The sequence below is a fragment of the Manis javanica genome, chromosome 2 (genome assembly GCF_040802235.1).
Source record: "Manis javanica isolate MJ-LG chromosome 2, MJ_LKY, whole genome shotgun sequence".
Classification (NCBI taxonomy): Eukaryota; Metazoa; Chordata; class Mammalia; order Pholidota; family Manidae; genus Manis; species Manis javanica.
The window spans coordinates 84,471,754-84,494,823 of NC_133157.1; the positions used below are offsets into that span (position 1 = coordinate 84,471,754).

A 23,070-nucleotide genomic window follows, 5' to 3' on the forward strand; every position below is an offset into this window, starting at 1 on the left:
AAAACATTTGGTACTTGTCTTTCTCTGCCTGGCTTATTTCACTGAGGATAATACCCTCTAGCTTCATCCATGTTGTTGCAAATGGTAGGATCTATTTTTTTCTTATGGCTGAATAATATTCCATTGTGTATATGTACCACATCTTCTTTATCCATTCATCTACTGATGGACATTTAGGTTACTTTCATATCTTGGCTATTGTAAATAGTGCAGTGATAAACATAGGGGTGCATCTGTCTTTTTCAGACTGGAGTGCTGCATTCTTAGGGTAAATTCCTAGAAGTGGAATTCCTGGGTCAAATGCTAAGTCTATTTTGAGCATTTTGAGGAACCTCCATACTGCTTTCCACAATGGTTGAACTAATTTACATTCCCACCAGCAGTGTAGGAGGGTTCCCCTTTCTCCACAACCTCACCAACATTTGTTGTTGATTATCTTTTCGATGATGACGATCCTTACTGGTGTGAGGTGATATCTCATTGTGGTTTTAATTTGCATTTCTCTGATGACAAGTGATGTGGAGCATCTTTTCATGTGTCTGTTGGCCATCTGAATTTCTTCTTTAGAGAACTGTCTATTCAGCTCCTCTGCCCATTTTTTAATTGGATTATTTGCTTTTTGTTTGTTGAGGTGTGTGAGCTCTTTATATATTTTGGATGTCAGCCCTTTATCAGATCTGTCATTTATGAATATATTTTCCCATACTGTAGGATACTGTTTTTTTCTATTGATGGTGTCCTTTGCTGTACAGAAGCTTTTTAGCTTGATGTAGTCCCACTTGTTCATTTTTGCTTTTGTTTCCCTTGCCCGGGGAGATATGTTCATGAAGAAGTCACTCATGTTTATGTCCAAGAGATTTTTGCCTGTGTTTTTTTCTAAGAGTTTTATGGTTTCATGACTTACATTCAGGTCTCTGATCCATTTTGAATTTACTTTTGTGTATGGGGTTAGACAGTGATCCAGTTTCATTCTCTTACATGTAGCTGTCCAGTTTTGCCAGCACCATCTGTTGAAGAGACTGTCATTTCCCCATTGTATGTCCATGGCTCCTTTATCATATATTAATTGGCCATATATGTTTGGGTGAATGTTTGGAGTCTCTATTCTGTTCCACTGGTCTGTGGCTCTGTTCTTGTGTCAATACCAAATTGTCTTTATTACTGTGGCTTTGTAGTAGAGCTTGAAGTTGGGGAGCAAGATCCCCCCCACTTTATTCTTCCTTCTCAGGATTGCTTTGGCTATTCGGGGTCTTTGGTAGTTACATATGAATTTTAGAACTATTTGGTCCAGTTCGTTAAAGAATGCTCTTGGTATTTTGATAGGGATTGTATTGAATTTGTAGATTGCTTTAGGCAGGATGGCCATTTTGGCAATATTAATTCTTCCTAGCCAAGGGCATGGGATGAGTTTCCATTTGTTAGTGTCCTCTTTAATTTCTCTTAAGAGTGTCTTGTAGTTTTCAGGGTATAGGTCTTTCACTTCCTTGGTTAGGTTTATTCCTAGGTATTTTATTCTTTTTGATGCTATTGTGAATGGAATTGTTTTCCTGATTTCTCTTTCTATTAGTTCATTGTTGGTGTATAGGAAAGCCATAGATATCTGTGTGTTAATTTTGTATCCTGCAACTTTGTTCGATATTAGTTCTAGTAGTTTTGGAGTGGAGTCTTTAGGGTTTTTTATGTACAATATCATGTCATCTCCAAATAGTGACAGTTTGACTTCTTCTTTACCAATCTGGATTCCTTGTATTTCTTTGTTTTGTCTGATTGCTGTGGCTAGAACCTCCAGTACTACGTTGAATAACAGTGGGGAGAATGGGCATCCCTGTCTTGTTCCCGATCTCAGAGGAAAAGCTTTCAGCCTCTCACTGTTCAGTACGATGTTAGCTGTGGGTTTATCATATATGGCCTTTATTATGTTGAGGTACTTGCCCTCTATGCCCATTTTGTTGAGAGTTTTTATCATGAATGGATGTTGAATTTTGTCAAATGCTTTTTCAGCATCTATGGAGATGATCATGTGATTTTTGTCCTTCTTTTTGTTGATGTGGTGGATGATGTTGGTGGATTTTCGAATGTTGTACCATCCTTGCATCCCTGGGATGAATCCCACTTGGTCATGGTGTATGATCCTCTTGATGTATTTTTGAATTCGGTTTGCTAATATTTTGTTGAATATTTTTGTATCTACGTTCATCAGGGATATTGGTCTGTAGTTTTCTTGTTTGGTGGGGACTTTGACTGGTTTTGGTATTAGGGTGATGTTGGCTTCATAGAATGAGTTTGGGAGTATTCCCTCCAATTCTGTTGTTTGGAAAACTTAAAGGAGAATGAGATTTTTTTCTCCGCAGATTTTTGCCTGGCCTTTTTTGTTTAAAATCCCCACCTTCCACCTTCAGTTTTGCTTTAACAGTTAGAAGTGTTGTTTGTTTGTTTTTTTAAATCAGAGGGGAGCCTGTGCCCATACGGCAGGCAGGGCACTGTGCAGAATTAACATACCCATGTTATTCCATGACTTCTTCTATTGCTGCCTCTTCGTGTTTGTGCCTGCTGATGCTGAAGGAAGTCTTATCCATGGAGGTTGTTGCATGGGGCTTTAGAAATCGGCCGAGATTTTAACTTTTCAGGAGGCTGTTCTCAGGAAGTGCAGCTTCTTTTGGAAGGTCTGAAATATTTCAGATTTACCGTCCTTCTTTTTAAGTAGACATATGTGTTTTCTTCATAGAAAAACCACGTCATATGTGGCCACTATTCCTAAAGTCAAGAACAGCAGTTTACCTACCAGATATTTTTTCCTTTTCTTTTGTACCTGCCCTGGAGTAACTTTTTAGATCCTCTGATACAATCGAACAGTTTTCTTAGGAGCTTATACAGAAAAAAAAAGAAAATGAGTAGAAATGGAATATCACCACCTGTTTCCAAAGTTTGTTTCTGAGTTGGAACTATGCCGTCTTTCAGAAAAACTTTTAGGGCACAAATACAGCAATTCTCATGGAAACAGAAAGTGTACTTTTAGTTGGGGCTGTCTTTTTCCTTTCCACCCTCTTTGCAGTAAAGTCATGGAGTTCATCTGGATGGCCCTGAGTCTCTGGCTCTGGGGGACGTGGATTTCATCATTGTGAATATTTACCAAGACGATGCACGGTGGGCCCACAGAGAGACTTGTTGTGAGTGTGGAGTTAGGGGCAGCATCTCTGCTAATGGCAACTGCTGACTACCCTCCCTCACCCTCGGACAGAGTGCCTCTCCCACTTAGGGTCATGCCTTGGTCAGTGGTTTTAAGCAGCTTTTTAAAAATTTCCCTTAAGGACATTACAGTTAGCATGTATAATGTCGGGGGGGCATGGGGAGGGTTGTGCAACACAGAGAAGACAAGTAGTGATTCTACAGCATCTTACTACGTGGATGGACAGTACTATAATGGGGTTTGTTGGGGGGATTTGGTTGAAGGGGGGACCCTAGTAAACATAATATTCTTCATGTAATTGTAGATGAATGACAACAAAATAAGTAAATTGATTAATTTAAAAAAATTCCCCTTAAATGCTAAGATTTTCTTCCTATAATGAATCTGTTTCACCACATATACCAAATAGTTCTGAAACTCAAACCTCTTCTTTCCTGCTAACTAATCTCAGAATCTAATTCAGCTATTAAAACAGACTGTTTATCCTTTTACCTATGCCACATATTGTACCAATTTTATCGAGGTCTCCAGAAGCCACGTTCCTACCCCCGGAGGCTCTAATCTTTGGCCCTATTGCAAACTGATTCCCAGGCACATCTGTCAGGCGCGTGAGCTGTTCTGAACATGGCAGAGTTCCTCAGCTTGGGCTGGCGGCTGGTGTTCAGGCCCAGCACCTCCGGGCCAGTCTGCCTTTGCCTTGCTCCCTTCTGTGATTGATGTAACGTTCTCTGTTGAGCACCCCGCATGTTGGGGTTTAGCCTGGACGCTAGTGAACAGAAAGGAATAAATTCCAGCCCTCAGGGAGATCCCAGTCAGCTGCTGAAGACATACACGGGCCATTTCATTATGACACAGGGTAAGAAGTGCTGTGGGGGCTTCAAGGTCCTGGGTGCACAGGGAAAGGGCTTGTCAGTCTAGCCCCGAGCCTTCAGGCAGAGAGGAAGCACTGAGGGCGTTCAGTAGGGAGTGCCACCCTCAGACTGGAGAGCCATGCTGGGGGGCCCCTGGAGGACAGGTGCAGGTGGGGAGCGCTGGAAGGCAGGAGGCCCCTTAGGGATCAATACAGAGGTTCCCTGAGACCTAGAGCTGGAAGCCTGGTGGGGGGTGGAGCCGCCACAGAGGGATACCCCAGACATGCTGCCATTACCACGTGGTTGGTTGGTTGAGAAGCTGAGCAGGGGAGTCCAGCATGACCTGACTGCTCTTCTCTCCACTCAGTTACATGCTGCAAGTGCAAGGGCAGCTGTTCTGTCTCAGGAATCAGTACACAGCGGAGGCTGTGGAAGGGAGCGTCTTTGAAAGCAGAGAAGGGGAGACGAGGAGTTGTGTGGTAGACATCGTCAATGTGATTTCTGTAAGTGCTGATGTTTTATGAGCAAGGGAAGAAAAAGCCACAAGTGCTTGGAAGGAAATTCAGGCCAATCCTGGACTCCAGCCTGCCTGCAAACAGAGCGCCTGCCCTCCTGATATGAATCAACAGCAGTTCTCCTTCTGCTCATCGATTGTTATGCTCGTGCGCATGTTCCTGTATTTGTTTCAGCCACTGCATCCTCCACGGAGCTAGGGGGCACTTGCTGGATAAGGGCTTCCTCAGGGTCTTCATTATCTACCCAAGCACAAATGACTTGTTTCACCAAGAAATAAGTAACCATATGCAGAGCTTTGAGATGCACACTGTATCCATATGTAGAGAGGAAGCTTAAAAACATCAAAACAAATCTGTACAGAATGTGAGCTGCATTCCAGAAAAAGCGCATTTTCCACGTCAGACCCTGAACACTGAAGTTCCCAGTGCTCGCATCCATCTGGTACCTGTGCTTCCAGAGTTCGTTCCATCTGTCATTCAGTTCATGTGAAGGTTGCTGGGGCCATTGCTTTCCTACAGAGGCACTGGTAGAATGTGATCTCAAGAGGCTGAAGCAGGAGCCAAGGGGGATAAAGATGTTTCTCTTGATGCACAGAAGTAGCAGATAGGGCTGATAATCAACTCCCCATCCTGTCATTCTGCCCTCGGAAATCAACTGAACAAGCAATATAGCACATGCAGTACCATTTTCTCACAAGCCTGCGTCTGTTTCTATGTATTGTAACATCACAAAGAGATGAACATTTGGCTTTAAACTTTCTCAGCTTGAAACACAGTTAATTTTTCTAGCCAGCATTATTCCAGGCTGTCCAACATATCTGTCCTCTACTGTGACCACATATCTTAGATGAACTGGAGATGGACCCTCAAACTCCGCATTGCCTTGCAGAATGCAGGAGTACAACAAGGGGACTCTCCAGCCAGAGGGTGCAGCCTGTTGCCCCAGATACCCTGGAACTTAGCAGTGAGGTGGGAGTCCCGCTCGCTGGTACACATCTGGAGTACATGCAGTTGTAGTTCTGTGTATTGTCAGATCTCTGTATAAAATCAATTTCCATAGTGATCAGACATGCAGAAGAGTAATTTCCTGTAAGTCCTGGGTCCCAGCAAAGTGGAAATGCTTCTGCTTGTCTGTTGTGATTATTTAAGCCACATGATCTCAGAGGGGAAGCATTCACCATCGGCTTAGACTCTGAGTGTCCTGATTTGAAAGAGCCTGTGTTTACTTTCCCACTGCTGTATATCCAAGTTCAGACCTAAAAATTCACCTGTACTGTCATCTGAGTAATTATGATTGAAACAGCAAAACTATGTATGTTATTTTTTCCCCTGAAACATACAGTCCATTTCTTCCCTGAAAATTAATCATTTTCACATGTTCTCTCATAATTTCCTGGGGAGGTAGGTCTGCTTACAGTACCTTAAAATTTTTCTTAGTAGCTGGATTTAATACTGTCATCCTCCTCTCATAGCTTAACATCTTATTCTATGTGGGCAGCCCCCCAACAGCCTCATGCTGATGCTGGGGATCTCGAGACCTGGGTGCTTTCTTTAGCCCTGTCTGGGCTGACTTTGGCCCGGCCTCTTATGCTGCAGTTTCTCCATGTGCTAAAAAGCCTCACAACAATTGACACCCAAGTCACAAGGATCTTACGGGAAATGAAGTGACAATGGTTATAAGGTGCTTTGAACCTTTCCAAAGGAAAATGATCTGGAAACACAGGTTCTTTCCATTCCTGGTGAGTGTCTTTTGCTCCTTTTGCAGCTGAATGATGAACTCTCCTGCCCTCACCCTGCCACCCCTCCCAAGGGTCTCCCATCCCTTCAGAACTGTGGCTGAAGGGCAGACAAACAGGGCAACCGTCAGCAGGGAAGATGTGAGCCAGGGGAATCAGTGTTTTAGAGCAAGTGGAGGCCCTCCCACCGTGTGCGCCACAAATCAGGAACCAAAGTGTCCTGACACCCAAGTTCAGCTCTGAAAGGAAGGTGTGGGCCCTGCAGCCAGGCAACTTTTTGAATCCTAGCTTTTCAGGTACCATCTCTGTGGCCTTGAATGTATCCCTTAGTCTCTCAGAACTTTTATTTGCTCATCTCTAAGATGGGGATGATGACATTGATCTTGCACAAATATTATAAGGTTTAAATGAGATTTCTGTCTGTAGTGTGTGGTACCTAGTGGGTGTTCAAAAAACACTAGCTACCTTTCACTCCTTACCACTCCACAGTGGGTAGAGGAGACTGTTTTGTGTTTCATGCCACTATGCCATAGTGTGTGTAAATACTACATGCAAAATTTGTCTTAATACTTTGCAATGAAGTAACCTGACTGGTTGTCCAGGTCATAAACTTTAGCACAGATTGTACATAGACATGAACATTCTCTGGAAAGCCAGCCTGCAGAGAGCAGTGGGGCCCACTGTCTGCACTTCACCTCTCACCCCTCTGAAGGGACCCCCCCAGCACCGCCCTCCCTGTCCGTCCCCAGCATCCCCTACCTCGACACTCTTCCCATAGCCTCATGCTTGAATACACTCACAGCCTCCACTGGGATGGCCCTGCTCCAGCCTCTTCCTCAGGCATTCTTCCTTTAGTCCATCCCGGCGGTGCCTTTCTGTAGCCATGCTTCAGAGCCGCCTTGTTGTTACCAGACTCAGGGAAGGACACCACATCTTTCTCCTCACAGTCTGTGTGCTAGCCCAGCTGTCCATGGCTCTGGGCTTTCCTGCCTCTGCTGTCTCTGCCCTGCATGAGCTTTCTTTCCATTTCTGCTGGCCCTGCCTCATTGTTTGGGCCAGCACAACCTTCGTCCAGAGCACAGGTCAAGCTCTGACTCCTTGGAGGAGACCCCTGATGCACTGCCGCATCCCCTCCCAGCTCTCCCTGTGGGCACCTGGCCCTGCTACACACAGTCCCTCGGCTCTCGGCTCTCCACAAGCCCTGGCAGCATTCTGACTTGAGGGCTGCTGTATGTCCTGGCCAGATCTCCTCGCCCTGGGGGTCTTCTCAGCCTTCCCCAGAGCCTTGCGCCCTGTAGGTACCTGGGGTGTTGGCTACATGGAGAGGTGCTGCCTGTTCCTCCATCTGTACTGGTGAGGACTCTGACCTCACTAAATAACATTACAGGGCCCAACTTCCCAGCCCTTCCCCATGCCGTCGCTCAAGCAGTGTCTGTAAGGTAAAATTCTCCAAAGAAAATTTATGTCCACATCCTCTTACTCCTCCATGGGGATGCACAACAGCTGTTCACCATGTTTGGTAAAATCACTCGAAAATGGCTGTGAAGTCAGTCCCTAGACTTTCTTCTTCAGGATATTTAATCCCCTTCCCTTGACCTCTGGTGGGTCCAGTGCACCTATGCCTTTGATCGTCACTTCTGCTCTTTTCTAATCCTTTCTGAGTTCTCCATCTTCCTCTTAAGTTGTGGCAGGCATAAGAAGGCCTGTTTTCCTAGAATGCCCAGTTCAATAAAGCTCGGTTCAGAGCCAGGCTCTGGCTTTCCTGAGGCCGCTGAGGGGGTGGTGATGGGGGCTTTGGCCCCCCAGCCCGGATGCAGAGTGCCTCTCTGGTCGGAAATGAGGCGCATGAACCAGCCACTTAGACAGCAGCGGAAGGAAGGACAGGGAAGAAAAAGCCAGGCCTGTCCATCAGGGTGGACAGTTTGAGTGCCAGCCAAGCCTCCACAGCCACAGAGCCCAAGGACCCAGGGTGGGAACACAAGCCCACAAGTGAACGCCCACCCGGTGCAGCCAGGGCGGGACATCCCATTCTTTCCGAGCAAGCACAGGCCTTCACAGAGCATCCTGTCCTCAACAGAAATGACAACATCCATTTTACCATCCAGCCTCTCACATGCAGTAGAAAATAAAACAGTTTCAAGTCTCCTGGGACACGTCTCTGTAAGTGGCCCCGTCAGTCCCACTTTCCTCCCGGGGCAGATGAGTGAAGGGCATTTTCAGGGCCTCTCCCTGCAGCCAGCTGGACAGTTCAAGCTCAAGAGGAGCAGGCATCCCCACCCAGGGTTCTGGGAGAGCGGCCTGCTTTCTCCAGTGGCCCTCAGCCTGCACACAGTCTCACACGCGTGCACTTGGGAGCACCCGTGTGCTAACATGTTCTTGGTTCACTGAGCGCTTGACCATTGGCACCGAGATTAGTTAGACGGCCACCAAAAGTAGTGGGGTGGCACCTGGCCTGTGATCCGAGGCACAGCCAGTGATCCTGCTGAGTCTGGGCACCTGGAGGACCCCAGTGCAGGCAGCATCGGAAGGTGGTCATCTTCCCCACATTCACTTCTGGCCCCTGCCTGGACGTTCCACAGGTGGGCATCATCTTGAAAATGCCTCCAACCTACGTTCCCCACTCAGTCCCTCATGCCCTCTGTATGTTTGTTCTGTTTTGAAATAGCAGCAGTTGCCTCCTTTGCACCCTTTGCTTTTGCCCTGGCAACCTGTGACCTGCTTCTCACTGGAAAGGAAAAGAAGGGGAACGTGGGTCAGCCCTTCTTCTCCAGGCCCACCCACTTCAGCACCTTAACAATGTGGACAGCCTGGCATTTCCACTTCGTTACAACCCCAGGAGGGAGGGAGGAAAGGAATATTATACACACGCACATATAACAGTATATATTATATAAAATTCAAAAAGTACAGAGCTTATCAACTTGGGAGAATCTTACTGGGAAAGGTGATTTTCAAATTATAAAGGAATACTTTTTGTTGATTTATCAGTGAAGTGTATTTTCATTGATTCAAATAAAAAGTGCCTATGGGGATCCTCTTTTATACCAGGAACTATCCTCAGAGCAGCAGACTTGGGCCCTGATCTCAGACGGTTTGGATCCATGAAGAGACAGTTCAAAGTCAAGTGACCAAATAAACAGCACTGACAGACTGATGAATGCCTTGGCACAGAGGACGGGGAGCACAGCATGGTGGATACTACACACAGCTTGGAGAGAGCTTGAGGAAGGCCTCTGAGCAGAGACACAAGGCGTGAGCGGGCATTATCTAGAAGGTTAAAGGGGTTTGCTTTAAATGCCATTAGCCAAGGAAGACAGGAAGACACAACCTAAGGTCTGTTGAACTTAACATATTGGATAATCGTAAATTTAAGGAGTATTCAAATCAGCAGGGTGTGAAACCAAAAAGATTTCATCTAACTTTGCATCAGACCTAGTAAGCAATTGCAAAATTTCAAATAAAGCAGAATAATGGGCCTGCTTGAAAGCTGAGGCAGTGGGAACCACACGTGCTCTGTGCAGTTGGGCCTCTCTGTGTTATGATAAGGGCATTAGCCCATTGTCACTGTAAAGTTCGAATCTCATCTTGATGCACTAAGTGCTGTACTGTTCATGTCTCTCTTTGCTCCACCACTTTCTGGGAAGCAGTCATGCCGGACGGGTCCTATGAACGTGAACGAACCATCCTTCCTGAAATGGCATTCCCACCATTCAAAGGCCTTCTCAGGGCACTGACAGCCCTGTTGCGGCATACCTCTCCTTTTTGGATTCCGTCGTGCACATGCCTGCAGCTGAAGAGCAGCTGGAAGGAGTGTGGCCCGGCTCCCTGCCAACTTGACCTGGGATGGTGTTGCTCTTCCTCCAGAGCATAGTTACTTCTCTGGAAGATCCGTCTGTCATGTGACCAAAGAGAGAGAAACAGTCTGTGTTAAAAGTACCCTGTAACTCTTTAATCTTTTACATTTTGTTGTTTTATCTTTAAAGGCTGGAGTTGTCTGTTGAAAACATCCTCCGAGACTGGCTTGAGAGTTCCGGGATACCACAGGTGCGCCCGAGGTTACCGCGTCAGGGGTTCTGTGGAGAACAGTGAACTTGCTGCTTAGTGCACCAGGCGTGACAGTGATTTTTGTGCATGTATATGAAAGTATATGTATGTTTATATAAAGCCATGTAAATATATATAAAAGGCACCATCTTACTGAGTTTATCCCCAAGTTAGGAGGTAACGGTCTCCCATCCTTCTCAGCCTTGCTGCTGGCCTTCCGAGTGCTGGACCCCAAACTAGGTGTTAGATCAGCTCTTGCAAAGCATGGTGTATATTTTGGGTGGTGTCACCAGGCAACAGTCCAGTGCCGCCAGTGGGCTGAGCAGCTGGCCTCTATCTCTGCTCTTTGGATGCAGCAGACAGGTGAGCTGACCTGCCTGTCCTCTGACCCATCATAGCCCTAATTTCTCCATCGTTTCTCAGGTGCAGCTTCCAGGCACCATGTCCTCTGGGTCTGTATCCCTGTCTCTAGCTGTCTTCTCATTTGAATGAGCCATTTAGATTCATTTCTCTGTTGTTGGGAGGGTTCTGCCCCTCCTGAAGGTTTTACTACCCCTCCCTTTCAGCCACAGGCAGTTCTGTGGGAGAGGTGGTTTTCACCCATTGCAGCTCCTCTGTGGGAGCCACCCAGCCTGAGCCTGCACCCCCACTCTCCTGCCCTTGACTTTCCAGAGCCTGAAGGAGGCCCTGAGTGCCTACCGGAGCTAGAGCCTGGGCCCTCGGGAGTCTGAGGGTGGTGCCTGGGTGGGGCTGGGCAAGGACCCTGCAGGCCTGGAACTTTCTCAACCTGGGCCAGCCCCCAGGGCAGCTGCAGACCCGTAAGAGTGGGCTCTGGTGTCTGGGGGCAGGCCCCCTTGGCTGTGAGGAACTGTGCCCTGGGCCGAAGCAAGTGGCCCCATTAGCCTGCTTGTTTCTGGTTTCATGGCAGGTTACCTGAGCTTCCCCTTGGGAGTGTCTGGATGTCAGTGAATGTCTGTGAACCGGGGAATTGAGGAACAGGAGGGGCAGCTCTCAGTACTTCTTTATCCGTCTACCCACATCTTTGTCCTGCTCTGCCACACGGGAAAATGTTGGCTGCCAGTCACCACGAGCTCATCCCTAAAGGAGGCATTGCCTGCAGTTCAGGAATGCATGTCACCTGTTGAAAGTTATTTGTTTGGCCCAATCCTTCTGGGAGCATAAAAGAATAAAGTCCAGGTCCTAAAAAAGCCAAAAAACCAGGGGTGGGTACAGCCACACCCAGTGCTGGGAGGCAGTGCCTTTACGTTGTATATGTATTGTAATGAGGTCCTGTGATGTCCAAGACCAGTGGCTTCTGAACTAGGCCGTGTGCTGAGTACAGGAATCTCAGGAAACAAAGGTAAGGTTTGTCTCCTCCTGAGCAGCCAAGCCTTGCCCTTTTTGCTTTAGATGGTGGTGGGGAGTTCCCTGGGGCTGTCCGCCTGTGTTCCCAGGCCACTGTTGCAAGGCTCCCAGACATTCTTCGCGCGGCCTGGAAGCTGGGAAGAGTTGGGAGCTCAGAGAGCAGAGTCCTGAATTCTCTGGCTTCAAACAACAAGGCAGCTGTATTCAGTCGGCAGTTAGCCCCGAGGGAAGAGAAAAGAAAGTATCCTTAATCAAGTGCCCAGAAGCAGGCACACCCCACTTGGGTTGTAGCACGGGGCTGACCTGCTCACTCCCAGGGGGTTGTGCAGTTTCCCCTGAGAGGAGCAGGCTTTGCCCAATGGAAGGCTTTTTGCTTTTCACTAATGGGGCAGGGGCATGTGGCAGGGAGAGATTTGCCACCAAGCGGCACATTGTTTCCAAAGGTCTAGCTGCATTAGTGACAGCTTACAGTGTAGACAAGATCTCTGCTATAAACCCATAAATTCTGTTGTTAGCTCAGCCAGGTGCAGTGAGTCCAGCCCTGCTATAAACCGACTTTAAGACCCGACTGGTGTTTCCTTGGGTGCTCAACTGTTCAGCAAGAACAACAGTGATTTAGTAAGACACTGATTTAGTGCACACCTTTCCACTGATGAGTGATCAGATGGCATCTTTTCATCTCTTTACTCATTTCCTGCCATTATTTATATGGTTGATGCTGATTTACCTGCTCACAGCCCTTTTCACACTCCAGGAGAGTTCCTTCTCATTTCCACTTCATTCAAGCTCTGCAGCCCTGACCCCTCTGGCTGCAGAAGCCTGGCGGTGAATGGGACACCTTGTTCTTTGTCCCCATCATAATATAAAGTTACCAGTGTGCTTGGCCTGCGATGACGACCAGAGCCCTCGAGTCGCTCCGAAGCTCTTTGTTCTCGAAAAATTTCGATCCACCAGCAATTGAAGTCAGCCATGACAAAAGAGTCACGTTCTGCTGGCAAAGTTTTCTTTCCTCAGGCTACAGAGGCTTTTTGTCCCCTCTCAGGAAGGCCTGCCTTGTGGTTGGCCTTGATTTTCCTTTTTGGCCACACTGAATGGAAATCATTTTTTAAAAATGAGGAAATAGCTTCAGCAGCAAAAAAAGTAAGCATGAGCCCCAGACAAGTCAAAGAAATTGAATCCAAACCTCTTTCAGGAACTCCCAACCCTATTACCTTTGGCTTTGCAAACAGATTCTGAATTGACGCTACCATCAATATTATAGATTATTTCCTTTTATGACTTTTTGCTGGTTATTACACATTTATTTTGGAACATAAAAAGTTTGTTATAAGAAAATCAAAATGACCCAGAGATAATTTTTTGGAATAAACCCTTTCATTTTCTGGATGTATGAACAAATAGTTTACCCTTTTCTTTGTCTCCCTTTTGAAAAAACAAAAATAATTTGTTCTCTGTAGCAAGTTCAAGCAATAGCAAAAGAGAAAACATAAAAGCCATTGCCCCCTCCAGTCTTACTCCCTAGAGATTATCCATGCCTGATACAGCTTGGTAGTGTCCTTCCAGCCCTCTTCTGTACCACATGGCATGTAGGTGCATATCCTTTTTAAGTAAAATGGAATCTTATTATCCAGACTTGAAGATCTCATTTACAATTATGTCTTAAGCAGTTTCCCATATCCCTTGATAGAATTCAAGAGCAGTAATTTTTAACAGCTGCATAGCTTCCTAACAAATGGCACCATAATTAATTTACTCATACCTCCCCCTTCCCCACCCTGTCCCCCACTGTTGGAATAGTATATATTATTATTATTATTATTATTTATTTTTTTGGTATCATTAATCTATAATTACATGAGGAACATTAATTATGTTTACTAGACTTCCTCCATCACCAAGTTCCCCCCACATTCCCCATTGCATCATTGTCCATCAGTATATATTATTTTTAAGAAAATTGCCCATTCTGCTTATTTGACAGTTCTGTAAATAGATTTTGATTTCTTTTCGTGCCTGCCCAAAGCTTTCCCCCACCCTGTCCCCAACGGCCCATATGTACATATATTCCAATCTTCTTTTGAATTGTTCATAAGAAAGTACATTAGAAATAACTTTTCCCATCCAGTCTTTCTTCTATTCTTCCTTATTTTAGTTGCTACAGAACTCTCTGACTCTTCTCTTTCTTTGGTTTCCTGCCTACATTGCCAAGTCCTGATATCCCTATGTACCTATTTATTAAATTTCTAAATTTCTTTCCTGGTGCCACCCCCATTTTTTCATTATATTTTGCTTAGACAAGTACAGTAGCTAACTGGTCTTTAAGCTGCCAAGCTGTCCACTTTTCATACATCACCACATCAGTACTCAGTGAATCTTCCCAAAGTACAGCTCAGATCCATCCTCACCAGGAACTTTTCCCCATTAACAATGTATTTGCAGTTAACCCTTTGGCCTGCTCTTTGGGGCTCTCAGCAGAACTGCCCCAAGCACCTTTTTAAACTTTAGCTGCTATCACTACTCCTAGGTATGTAGCCAGCCACAATTACGAGTCTCCAAGTGTCTGTGGGCTTTACCACTAGCCTTCCTTTGCACCTGGCCTTTTCTCTCCTTGAAATGCTTTCTTTCTCTGCATTTAGTTAAGTACTGTGACTGGCTTTTTATTGTTACTGTTTGCTATGATGTCTCATACATCCCCTCCCTGACCTGGGAAACAAGGGTTGTGTTTGGCCTATCCTTGTCTTCTTACCTGCTGTGATGTACATAGTAGTTACTCAGGGGTGCGCTGTCCAAAGTGGGAGCCACATGAATTATTAAACACTTGAAAAATATCTACTGAACCAAAGAGCTGGATTTTTAATTTAATCAAAGTTTGAAATCTAATAATTCAGTTATTGTTTGGAACAACTTAGCTATGTGAATGAATCTACTTTTTCAACAGGAAATTTTATGAAATCTAAATAAAGACCAAGTATTTCTGAAAATTTAGCATCCAAATTGAGATGGACTCTCACATCAGATTTAGAACATATAGTACAAAATAAACAAAGGCAAAGTATCTTATTAATGGTTTTTGAGATACTGGTTATATGTTGAAATGGTAATATTTTGATACATCATAACCTAACATATAGACCCAAGAAAATATACTTTTAAAATTTCCTTTAGCTGGTACATCTTACTTTTCAAATGTGACAAGTAGAAAAGCTTAAATGACAACTGTGGCCTGAATATATACCTGTTGGACAGGGCTGCTCTAAAGCTATCAAGAGGGTCAAAATCTGAGTGGATAATTCCTGAAAGCCCCACGCTGAATAGGCATAACTGGAGTCATCTGTATGTTTGTTAGATGTGTGGATGAAGGCAGAGCTGGCCCCTCCGACACCCCAGTCCCTGGACAGCACCGACGGTGACAGTCCATGGGCAGTAGGGCTTGTTCTCAGCAGGCATTCAGAAGGGCACCACCAGCTCAATACCGCCTCACCACAGCTCTTGTTCAGCCTCCAGGTGACCTGTGCCCTGAGGTGCCGACATGTAAGTGATTGTGCGCCTTCCAGCACCTCGGCCTCCAGGGGAGCGCTCAGCAGATGCCGAGAGGCAACAGGCAGCAGAGAGATGGGGAGGGCAGGTGACAGCCCATGGGGTGTCACAGGAAAGGCAGGAATCGGCTCGGGCTCTCAGACCTGCCCCTGATCCCAGAACTTAGAGCAGCTGGTATGGTACCATCTTGGAAAATGCCGCTTCTTTCCAAGAAAACACCTGCGAGTCGCCAAAGGCCACGCATAGCAAATGATGGAAAGGAAGTCTGGAGGGGAAAATGCTACAGGCAGAGGACTAAGGAAACTCACTAAGACACAGTGCTAGGGACTGTGTGTCATTGGAGCTACTGTGTGTTTTGAACACAGAGAAAGCCAGGTGATGTTTTAGGGACTAACTTGTAAGCTTCTGTTAACAAGTTGATGTAATATTACCAACACCGTTTTAATGCTCATTAAGGTCCTCAGACTCAGTGTGTCTATAAGAATTCTACATTTAATGGTCATTCTAGAAAACTAAGACTGACTGTTTTGCAAATTCCAGAGGAATTATATCTTTCAAAGTATGTGCTATGAGATCCTTGGTTCTGTTATGCCAACAAGAGCAGTTGCCATATGTGATGCTCTTTGGGCCCCTAATAATTCTGCTGTCATTTTTGTCTAGCAGCTCAGCTCACAGTTTCTTAGTGACTAAACATCTTGTCAGGGGTCTGGAGACACATGTTCACTAAATTCTCTGAACCCACCTGGGAGGGTGAGTCACTAGGTCGCTCCTGCTCCGCACAGATTGCGACCTTCCCCGCAAATCCTGCAAAGTGGTGCACTGTCTGGCAGTAACAGGAGACAGGGAGGGATTTGCTTAAAAATCCTTTCATTTTTAGCCTAATTTCCTCTATTTTTGGCATCTGTGCCTTTATGGTCATATTAGCCTAGGCTGCTGTAAACAAAGCCACACTGGGGGTCTTAAACAACAGGCATGTATTGTCATTGTTCTGGAGGCTGGAAGTCCACAATCAGGGTGTGGGCAGGCGTGGCCTCTCCCCGGGCCCATCTCCTTGGCTTGCAGACAGCCGTGTCCTCTCACTGTGTCCTCACATGGTTTCTGTCCTGTGTGCATGGAGATCCCTGTCCTAACCTTGTCTTATAAGGACATCAGTCAGATTGGATTAGGGCCTACCCATTTGATCTCAGTTTACCTTCATCATCTCTTTAAAGGCCTTATATCCAATAGAGTAATATTCTGAGGTATGGGAGTTAGGACTTCAACATGTGAATTTGGGGGGAACAAATTCAGCTCATAACAATGCTTTTTCCCAATATTTCTCTGATTAGTTCCACATTTGCTGTGAATCCCTTAAAATGGCCAATAAAAATCACTCAAGTCAACCTTGCTATATTTATTCTTCTTTGGATGAATATGCTTTGAGTATAAATTTGGAGGTCCCAAATGACATTAGTATTTAGCCCACAAAAATGAAGTCTCTGGAGGAATGGGAGAGAAGGAGGTGTGGGAAGAATAGTCCATTCTTCCAGAGAAAGGGTCTGCACTGGGCCTCGTGTGGTACCAGGGGCATCAGATTTGACACTGTGCAGACATACTGACTTTACAGCATAAGGCACCATGATGAGACAGGGCCCGGTCCCTCTGGTGCCTCAGGAGAAAACTGTGTGTCCTTCTTTCATTTTTCTTTCATTCAAACCCTGATTTCTGGAATTTGAATCTCACTCACAATAGTCTAAGATGAGACTCCATTGAATAATGATCAAAGGTGTTGTTTCTGCTCTCTTCAAGATTTCTTTTGTAACCATGTCAGAGTTTAGTAGTGTCCCAGACCAGATGGGTGAGATTTGCAAGAGGAAGCTTCTTCCAGGATCTGAAATCATACCTCCCAGTCTAGTGCCTTCCCTCCCTACCCCTTCCCTTCCTCCCATGAAGAGGGCTGGTCGATCTCTCCATAATGAGGGACTGAGCATGACTCAGAGATGAGAGAGTCATGAGCCTTGCCCTCCCCATGCTTACAAATTCATTAGAGACAGTAGGTGCACAGTAACTGGTCTAAGACAGTAAGTGGTGGAAAATGAACTAATAACCTTTTGAGTTTGGAAGGAAGAGGTCATTTCCCATACATGGAAGCAGGTTGAGGTACCGTTTGAAGCCACTCTTGAAGGATAGGTATGGAAGGAGGCCATTTCAGATGGAAGTGGCACAGCCACTATATGGTGGTAGAAAACTGAGCGTTCATGTCTGTGCATTTGGATAGAGACAGATCTCCGTGGTGGGCTGGGGGCTGACACACCAGTTTGTCATAGTGGGATTAATGGTCAGCAGGTAGTGCCCAGGACAGAGCTATGGAGGAGGCTTCTGCTCCCAAGCTCTATCTTCCCCACCCCCACTCAAAGCAAGGCTGTTCTGCCCCTGGATAGTAGAAGAGTGAATGTAGTTTTTCTTTAAATTTTGGTATCGTTCATCTCCAATTACATGAGCAACATTATGTTTACTAGACTCCCCCCATCACCAAGTCCCCCCCACAAACCCCATTATAGTCACTGTCCATCAGCGTAGGAAGATGCTAAAAAATCACTACTTGTCTTATCTGTGTTGTATAGCCCTCCCCATGCCCACACCCTACATTATGTGTGCTAATAGTAATGCCCCTTTTCCCCTTCTCCCTCCCTTCCCACCCATCCTCCCCAGTCCCTTTCCCTTTGGTGACTGTTAGTCCATTCTTGGGTTCTGTGAGTATGCCGTTTTGTTCCTTCAGTTTTTTTCTTTGTTCTTAATTAAACTTCACAGATGGATGAAATTATTTGATACTTGTCTTTCTCTGCCTGGCTTATTTCATTGAGCATAATACCCTCTAGCTCCATCCATGTTGTTGCAAATGGTAGGATTTGTTTTCTTCTTATGGCTGAATAATATTCTATTGTTTATATGTACCACCTCTTCTTTATCCATTCATCATGTGATGGACACATAGGTTGCTTCCATTTCTTGGCTATTATAAATAGTGCTGCAATAAACATATGGTGCATATGTCTTTCTCAAACTGGGCTCCTGTATTCTTAGGGTAAATTCCTAGGAGTGGAATTCCTGGGTCAAATGGTATTTCTATTTTGAGTTTTTTGAGGAACCTCCATACTGTTTTCCACAATTGTTAAACTCATTTACATTCCCACCAGCAGTGTAGGAGGGTTCCCCTTTCTCCACAACCTCGCCAACATTTGTTGTTGTTTGTCTTTTGGATGGTGGTGATCCTTACTGGTGTGAGGTGATATCTCATTATGGCTTTAATTTGCATTTCTCTGATGACTAGCGATGTGGAGCATCTTTTCATGTGTCTGTGGCCATCTGAATTTCTTCTTTGGAGAAGTGTCTATTCAGATCCTCTGTCCATTTTTTAATTGGACTTTCTGCTTTTTGTTTGTTGAGGTGCGTGAGCTCTTTATATATTTTGGATGTCAACCCTTTATCGGATCTGTCATTTATGAATATATTCTCCCATACTGTAGGGTACCTTTTTGTTCTATTGGTGGTGTCCTTTGCTTTTCAGCTTGATACAGTCTCACATGTTCATTTTTGCTTTTATTTCCCTTGCCCAGGGAGCTATGTTCATGAAGAAGTTGTTCATGTTTATGTCCAAGAGATTTTTGCCTATGTTTTTTTCTAAGAGTTTTATGGTTTCATGACTTGCATTCAGGTCTTTGATCCATTTCAAATTTACTTTTGTGTATGGGGTTAGACAATGATCCAGTTTCATTCTCTTACATGTAGCTGTCCAGTTTTGCCAACGCCAGCTGTTGAAGAGGCTGTCATTTCCCCATTCTACATCCATGGCTCCTTTATCATATATTAATTGACCATATATGTTCGGGTTAATGTCTGGACTCTATTCTGCTCCACTGGTCTGTGGCTCTGTTCTTGTGTCAATACCAAATTGTCTTGTTTACTGTGGCTTTGTAGTAGAGCTTGAACTTGGGAAGCAAGATCCCCCCCATTTTATTCTTCCGTCTCAGGATTGCTTTGGCTATTCAGGGTCTTTTGTGGTTCCATATGAGTTATAAAACTGTTTGTTCCAGTTTGTTGAAAAATGCTGTTGGTATTTTGATAGGGATTGCATTGAATTTGTGGATTGCTTTAGGCAGGATGGCCATTTTGACAATATTAATTCTTCCTAGCCAAGGGCATGGAATGAGTTTCCATTTGTTAGTGTCCTCTTTAATTTCTTATAGTGTCTTATAGTTTTCAGGGTATAGGTCTTTCACTTCCTTGGTTAGGTTTATTCCTAGGTATTTTATTCTTTTTGATGTAACTGTGAATTGAATTGTTTTCCTGATTTCTCTTTCTGTTAGCTCATTGTTAGTATATAGGAAAGCAACAGATTTCTGTGTGTTAATTTTGTATCCTGCAACTTTGCTGAATTCTGATATTAGTTCTAGTAGTTTTGGAGTGGAGTCTTTAGGGTTTTTTATGTACAATATCATGTCATTTCCAAATAGTGACAGTTTGACTTCTTCTTTACCAATTTGGATACCTTGTATTTCTTTGTTTTGTCTGATTGCTGTGTCTAGGACCTCCAGTACTATGTTGCATAACAGTGGGGAGAGTGGGCATCCCTGTCTTATTCCCGATCTTAGAGAAAAAGCTTTCAGCTTCTCGCTGTTCAGTATGATGTTGGCTGTGGGTTTATCATATATGGCCTTTATTATGTTGAGGTACTTGCCCTCTATCCCCATTTTGTTGAGAGTTTTTATCATGAATGGATGTTGAATTTTGTTGAATGCTTTTTCAACATCTATGGAGATGATCATGTGATTTTTGTCCTTCTTTTTGTTGATGTGGTGGATGATGTTGATGGATTTTCGAATGTTGTGCCATCCTTGCATCCCTGAGATGAATCCCACTTCATCGTGGTGTATGATCCTCTTGATATATTTTTGAATTCAGTTTGCTAATATTTTGTTGAGTATTTTTGCATCTACGTTCATCAGGGATGTTGGTCTATAATTTTCTTTTTTGGTGGGGTCTTTGCCTAGTTTTGGTATTAGAGTGATACTGACTTCATAGAATGAGTTTGGAAGTATTCCCTCCTCTTCTATTTTTTGGAAAACTTTAAGGAGAATGGGTATTATGTCTCCTCTAAATGTCTGATAAAATTCAGCAGTGAATCCATCTGGTCTGGAGGTTTTGTTCTTGGGTAGTTTTTTTGATTACTGCTTCAATTTCGTTGCTGGTAATTGGTCTGTTTAGATTTTCTGTTTCTTCTTCAGTCAGTCTTAGAAGGTTGTATTTTTCTAGGAAGTTGTCCATTTCTTCCAGGTTTTCCAGCTTGTTAGTGTATAGATTTTCATAGTGTTCTCTAATAATTCTTTGTATTTCTGTGGGGTCCGTCATGATTTTTCCTTTCTCAGTTCTGATTCTGTTGATGTGTGTAGATTCTCTTTGTCTCTTAATAATTCTGGCTAGGAGCTTATCTATTTTGTTTATTTTCTCAAAGAACCAGCTCTTGGTTTCATTGATTTTTTCTATTGTTTTATTCTTCTCAATTTTATTTATTTCTTCTCTCATCTTTATTATATCCCTCCTTCTGCTTACTTTGGGCCTCTTTTGTTCTTCTTTTTCCAGTGTCAATAATTGTGACTTTAGACTATTCATTTTGGATTGTTCTTCCTTCTTTAAATAGGCCTGGATTGCTATATACTTTCCTCTTAGAACTGCCTTTGCTGTGTCCCTCAGAAGTTGTGCCTTTGTGCTGCTGTTGTCATTGGTCTTCATGTATTGCTTTATCTCTATTTTAATTTGTTCATTGATCCATTGATTATTTAGGAGCATGTTGTTAAGCCTCCATGTGTTTGTGAGCTTGTTAGTTTTCTTTGTACAATTTATTTCTAGTTTTATACCTTTGTGGTCTGAAAAGTTGGTTGGTAGAATTTCAATCTTTTTGTATTTACTGAGGCTGTTTTTGTGTCCTAGTATGTGGTCTATTCTGGAAAATGTTCCATGTGCCCTTGAGAAGAATATGTATCCTGCTACTTTTGGGTGTAGAGTTCTGTAGATGCCTGTTAGGTCCATCTGTTCTAGTGTGTTGTTCAGTGCCTCTGTGTCCTTACTTATTTTCTGTCTGGTGGATCTGTCCTTTTGAGTGAGTGGTGTGTTGAAGTCCCCTCAAACGAATGCATTGCATTGTATTTTATTCTTTAATTCTGTTTGTATGTGTTTCATATATGTTGGTGCTCCTGTATTGGGTGCATATATATATATAATGGTTATATCCTCTTGTTGAACTGACCCATTTATCATTATGTGATGTCCTTCTTTATGTCTTTTTACTTTCTTTGTTTTGAAGTCTATTTTGTCTGATACAAGTACTGCAACACCTGCTTTTTTCTTCCTATTGTTTGCATGAAATATCTTTTTCCATCCGTTGACTTTTAGTCCGTGTATGTCTTTGGGTTTGAGGTGAGTCTCTTGAAAGCAGCATTTAGATGGGTCTTGCTTTTTCATCCATTCTATTACTCTGTGTCTTTTCATTGGTGCATTCAGTCCATTTACATTTAGGGTGATTTTTAAAAGATATGTACTTTTTGCCATTGCAGGCTTTAGGTTCGTGGTTACCAAAGGTTCAAGCATAGCTTCTTTACTATCTAACCATCTAACTTAACTCACTTATTAAGCTATGATAAACACAGTGTGATATTCTTTATTTCTCTCCCTTCTTATTCCTCCTCCTCCATTCTTTATATGTTAGGTGTTTTATTCTGTACTCCTCTGTGTTTCCTTTGACTGCTTTTGTGAATAGTTGATTTTATTTTTTGCCTTTAGTTGGTATTTGGTTGGTCTGCTTTCTTTGGTGTGATTTTATTTTCTCTGGTGACATCTGTTTAGCCTTAGTAGTGCTTCCATCTAGAGCAGTCCCTCTAAAATACCCTGTAGAGGTGGCTTGTGGGAGGCAAATTCCTTCAACTTTTGCTTGTCTGGGAGTTGTTTAATCCCTACTTCATATTTAAATGATAATCATGCTGGAGACTGTATTCTTGGTTCAAGGCCCTTCTGTTTCATTGCATTAAATATATCATGCCATTTTCTTCTGACCTGTAAGGCTTCTGTTGAGAAGTTTGATAATAGCCTGATAGGTTTTCTTTTGTATGTTATCTCTTTTCTCTCTCATACTGCCTTTAATAGTCTGTCCTTGTCCTTAATCTTTGCCATTTTAATTATTATATGTCTTGGTGTTGTCCTCCTTGGGTCCCTTGTGTTGGGAGATCTGTGAGCTTCCGTTGTCTGAGAGACTATTTCCTCCTCCAGTTTGGGGAAGTTTTCAGCAATTATTTCTTCAAAGACACTTTCTATCCCTTTTTCTCTCTCTTCTTCTTCTGGTACTCCTATAATGCGAATATTGTTCCATTTGGATTGGTCACACAGTTCTCTTAATATTCTTTCATTCCTGGAGATCCTTTTATCTCTCTCTGCCTCAGCTTCTCTGTATTCCCATTTTCTGATTTCTATTCCATTAACAGTCTCTTGTGTCTCATCCAGTCTGCTCTTAAGTCCTTCCAGAGATTGTTTCATTTCTGTAATCTCCCTCTTGACATCATCCCTTAGCTCTTGCATATTTCTCTTCAGGTCCATCAGCATGGTTATGAACTTCATTTTGAATTCTTTTTCAGGAAGAGATTGGTTATATCTGTCTCCCCAGGTCCTCTCTCGGGGGTGGTCTGGGTGATTCTCGCCTGGACCAAATTCTTCTGCCTTTTCATGGTAGTCACAGGCATGTGGCACATGTGTCAGCTGGGAGAACAAAGTCCCTTCCTGCTTGTGCTGGTTGCCTTGCCCTTCTCCGC

General features: G+C 43.9%; 1 protein-coding gene across 12 annotated transcripts in view; it reads left to right on the forward strand.

Annotated features, from left to right (window-relative positions):
- The window catches only part of AOPEP (aminopeptidase O (putative)), a 340,655-nt gene that overhangs the window by 229,451 nt on the left and 88,134 nt on the right, over window positions 1-23,070 (forward strand). For 9 of the 12 annotated variants that reach the window (XR_005053840.2, XR_012127789.1, XM_036991155.2 and 6 more), the window contains one exon: window positions 10,273-10,333. Coding sequence is in view for 8 of the 12 variants with exons in the window: in XM_036991155.2 (XP_036847050.1) it covers window positions 10,273-10,333 (61 nt within the window). In the remaining 4 variants the exon portion in view is untranslated. The other 3 variants (XR_012127791.1, XR_012127790.1, XM_036991161.2) reach the window with 2 other exon arrangements.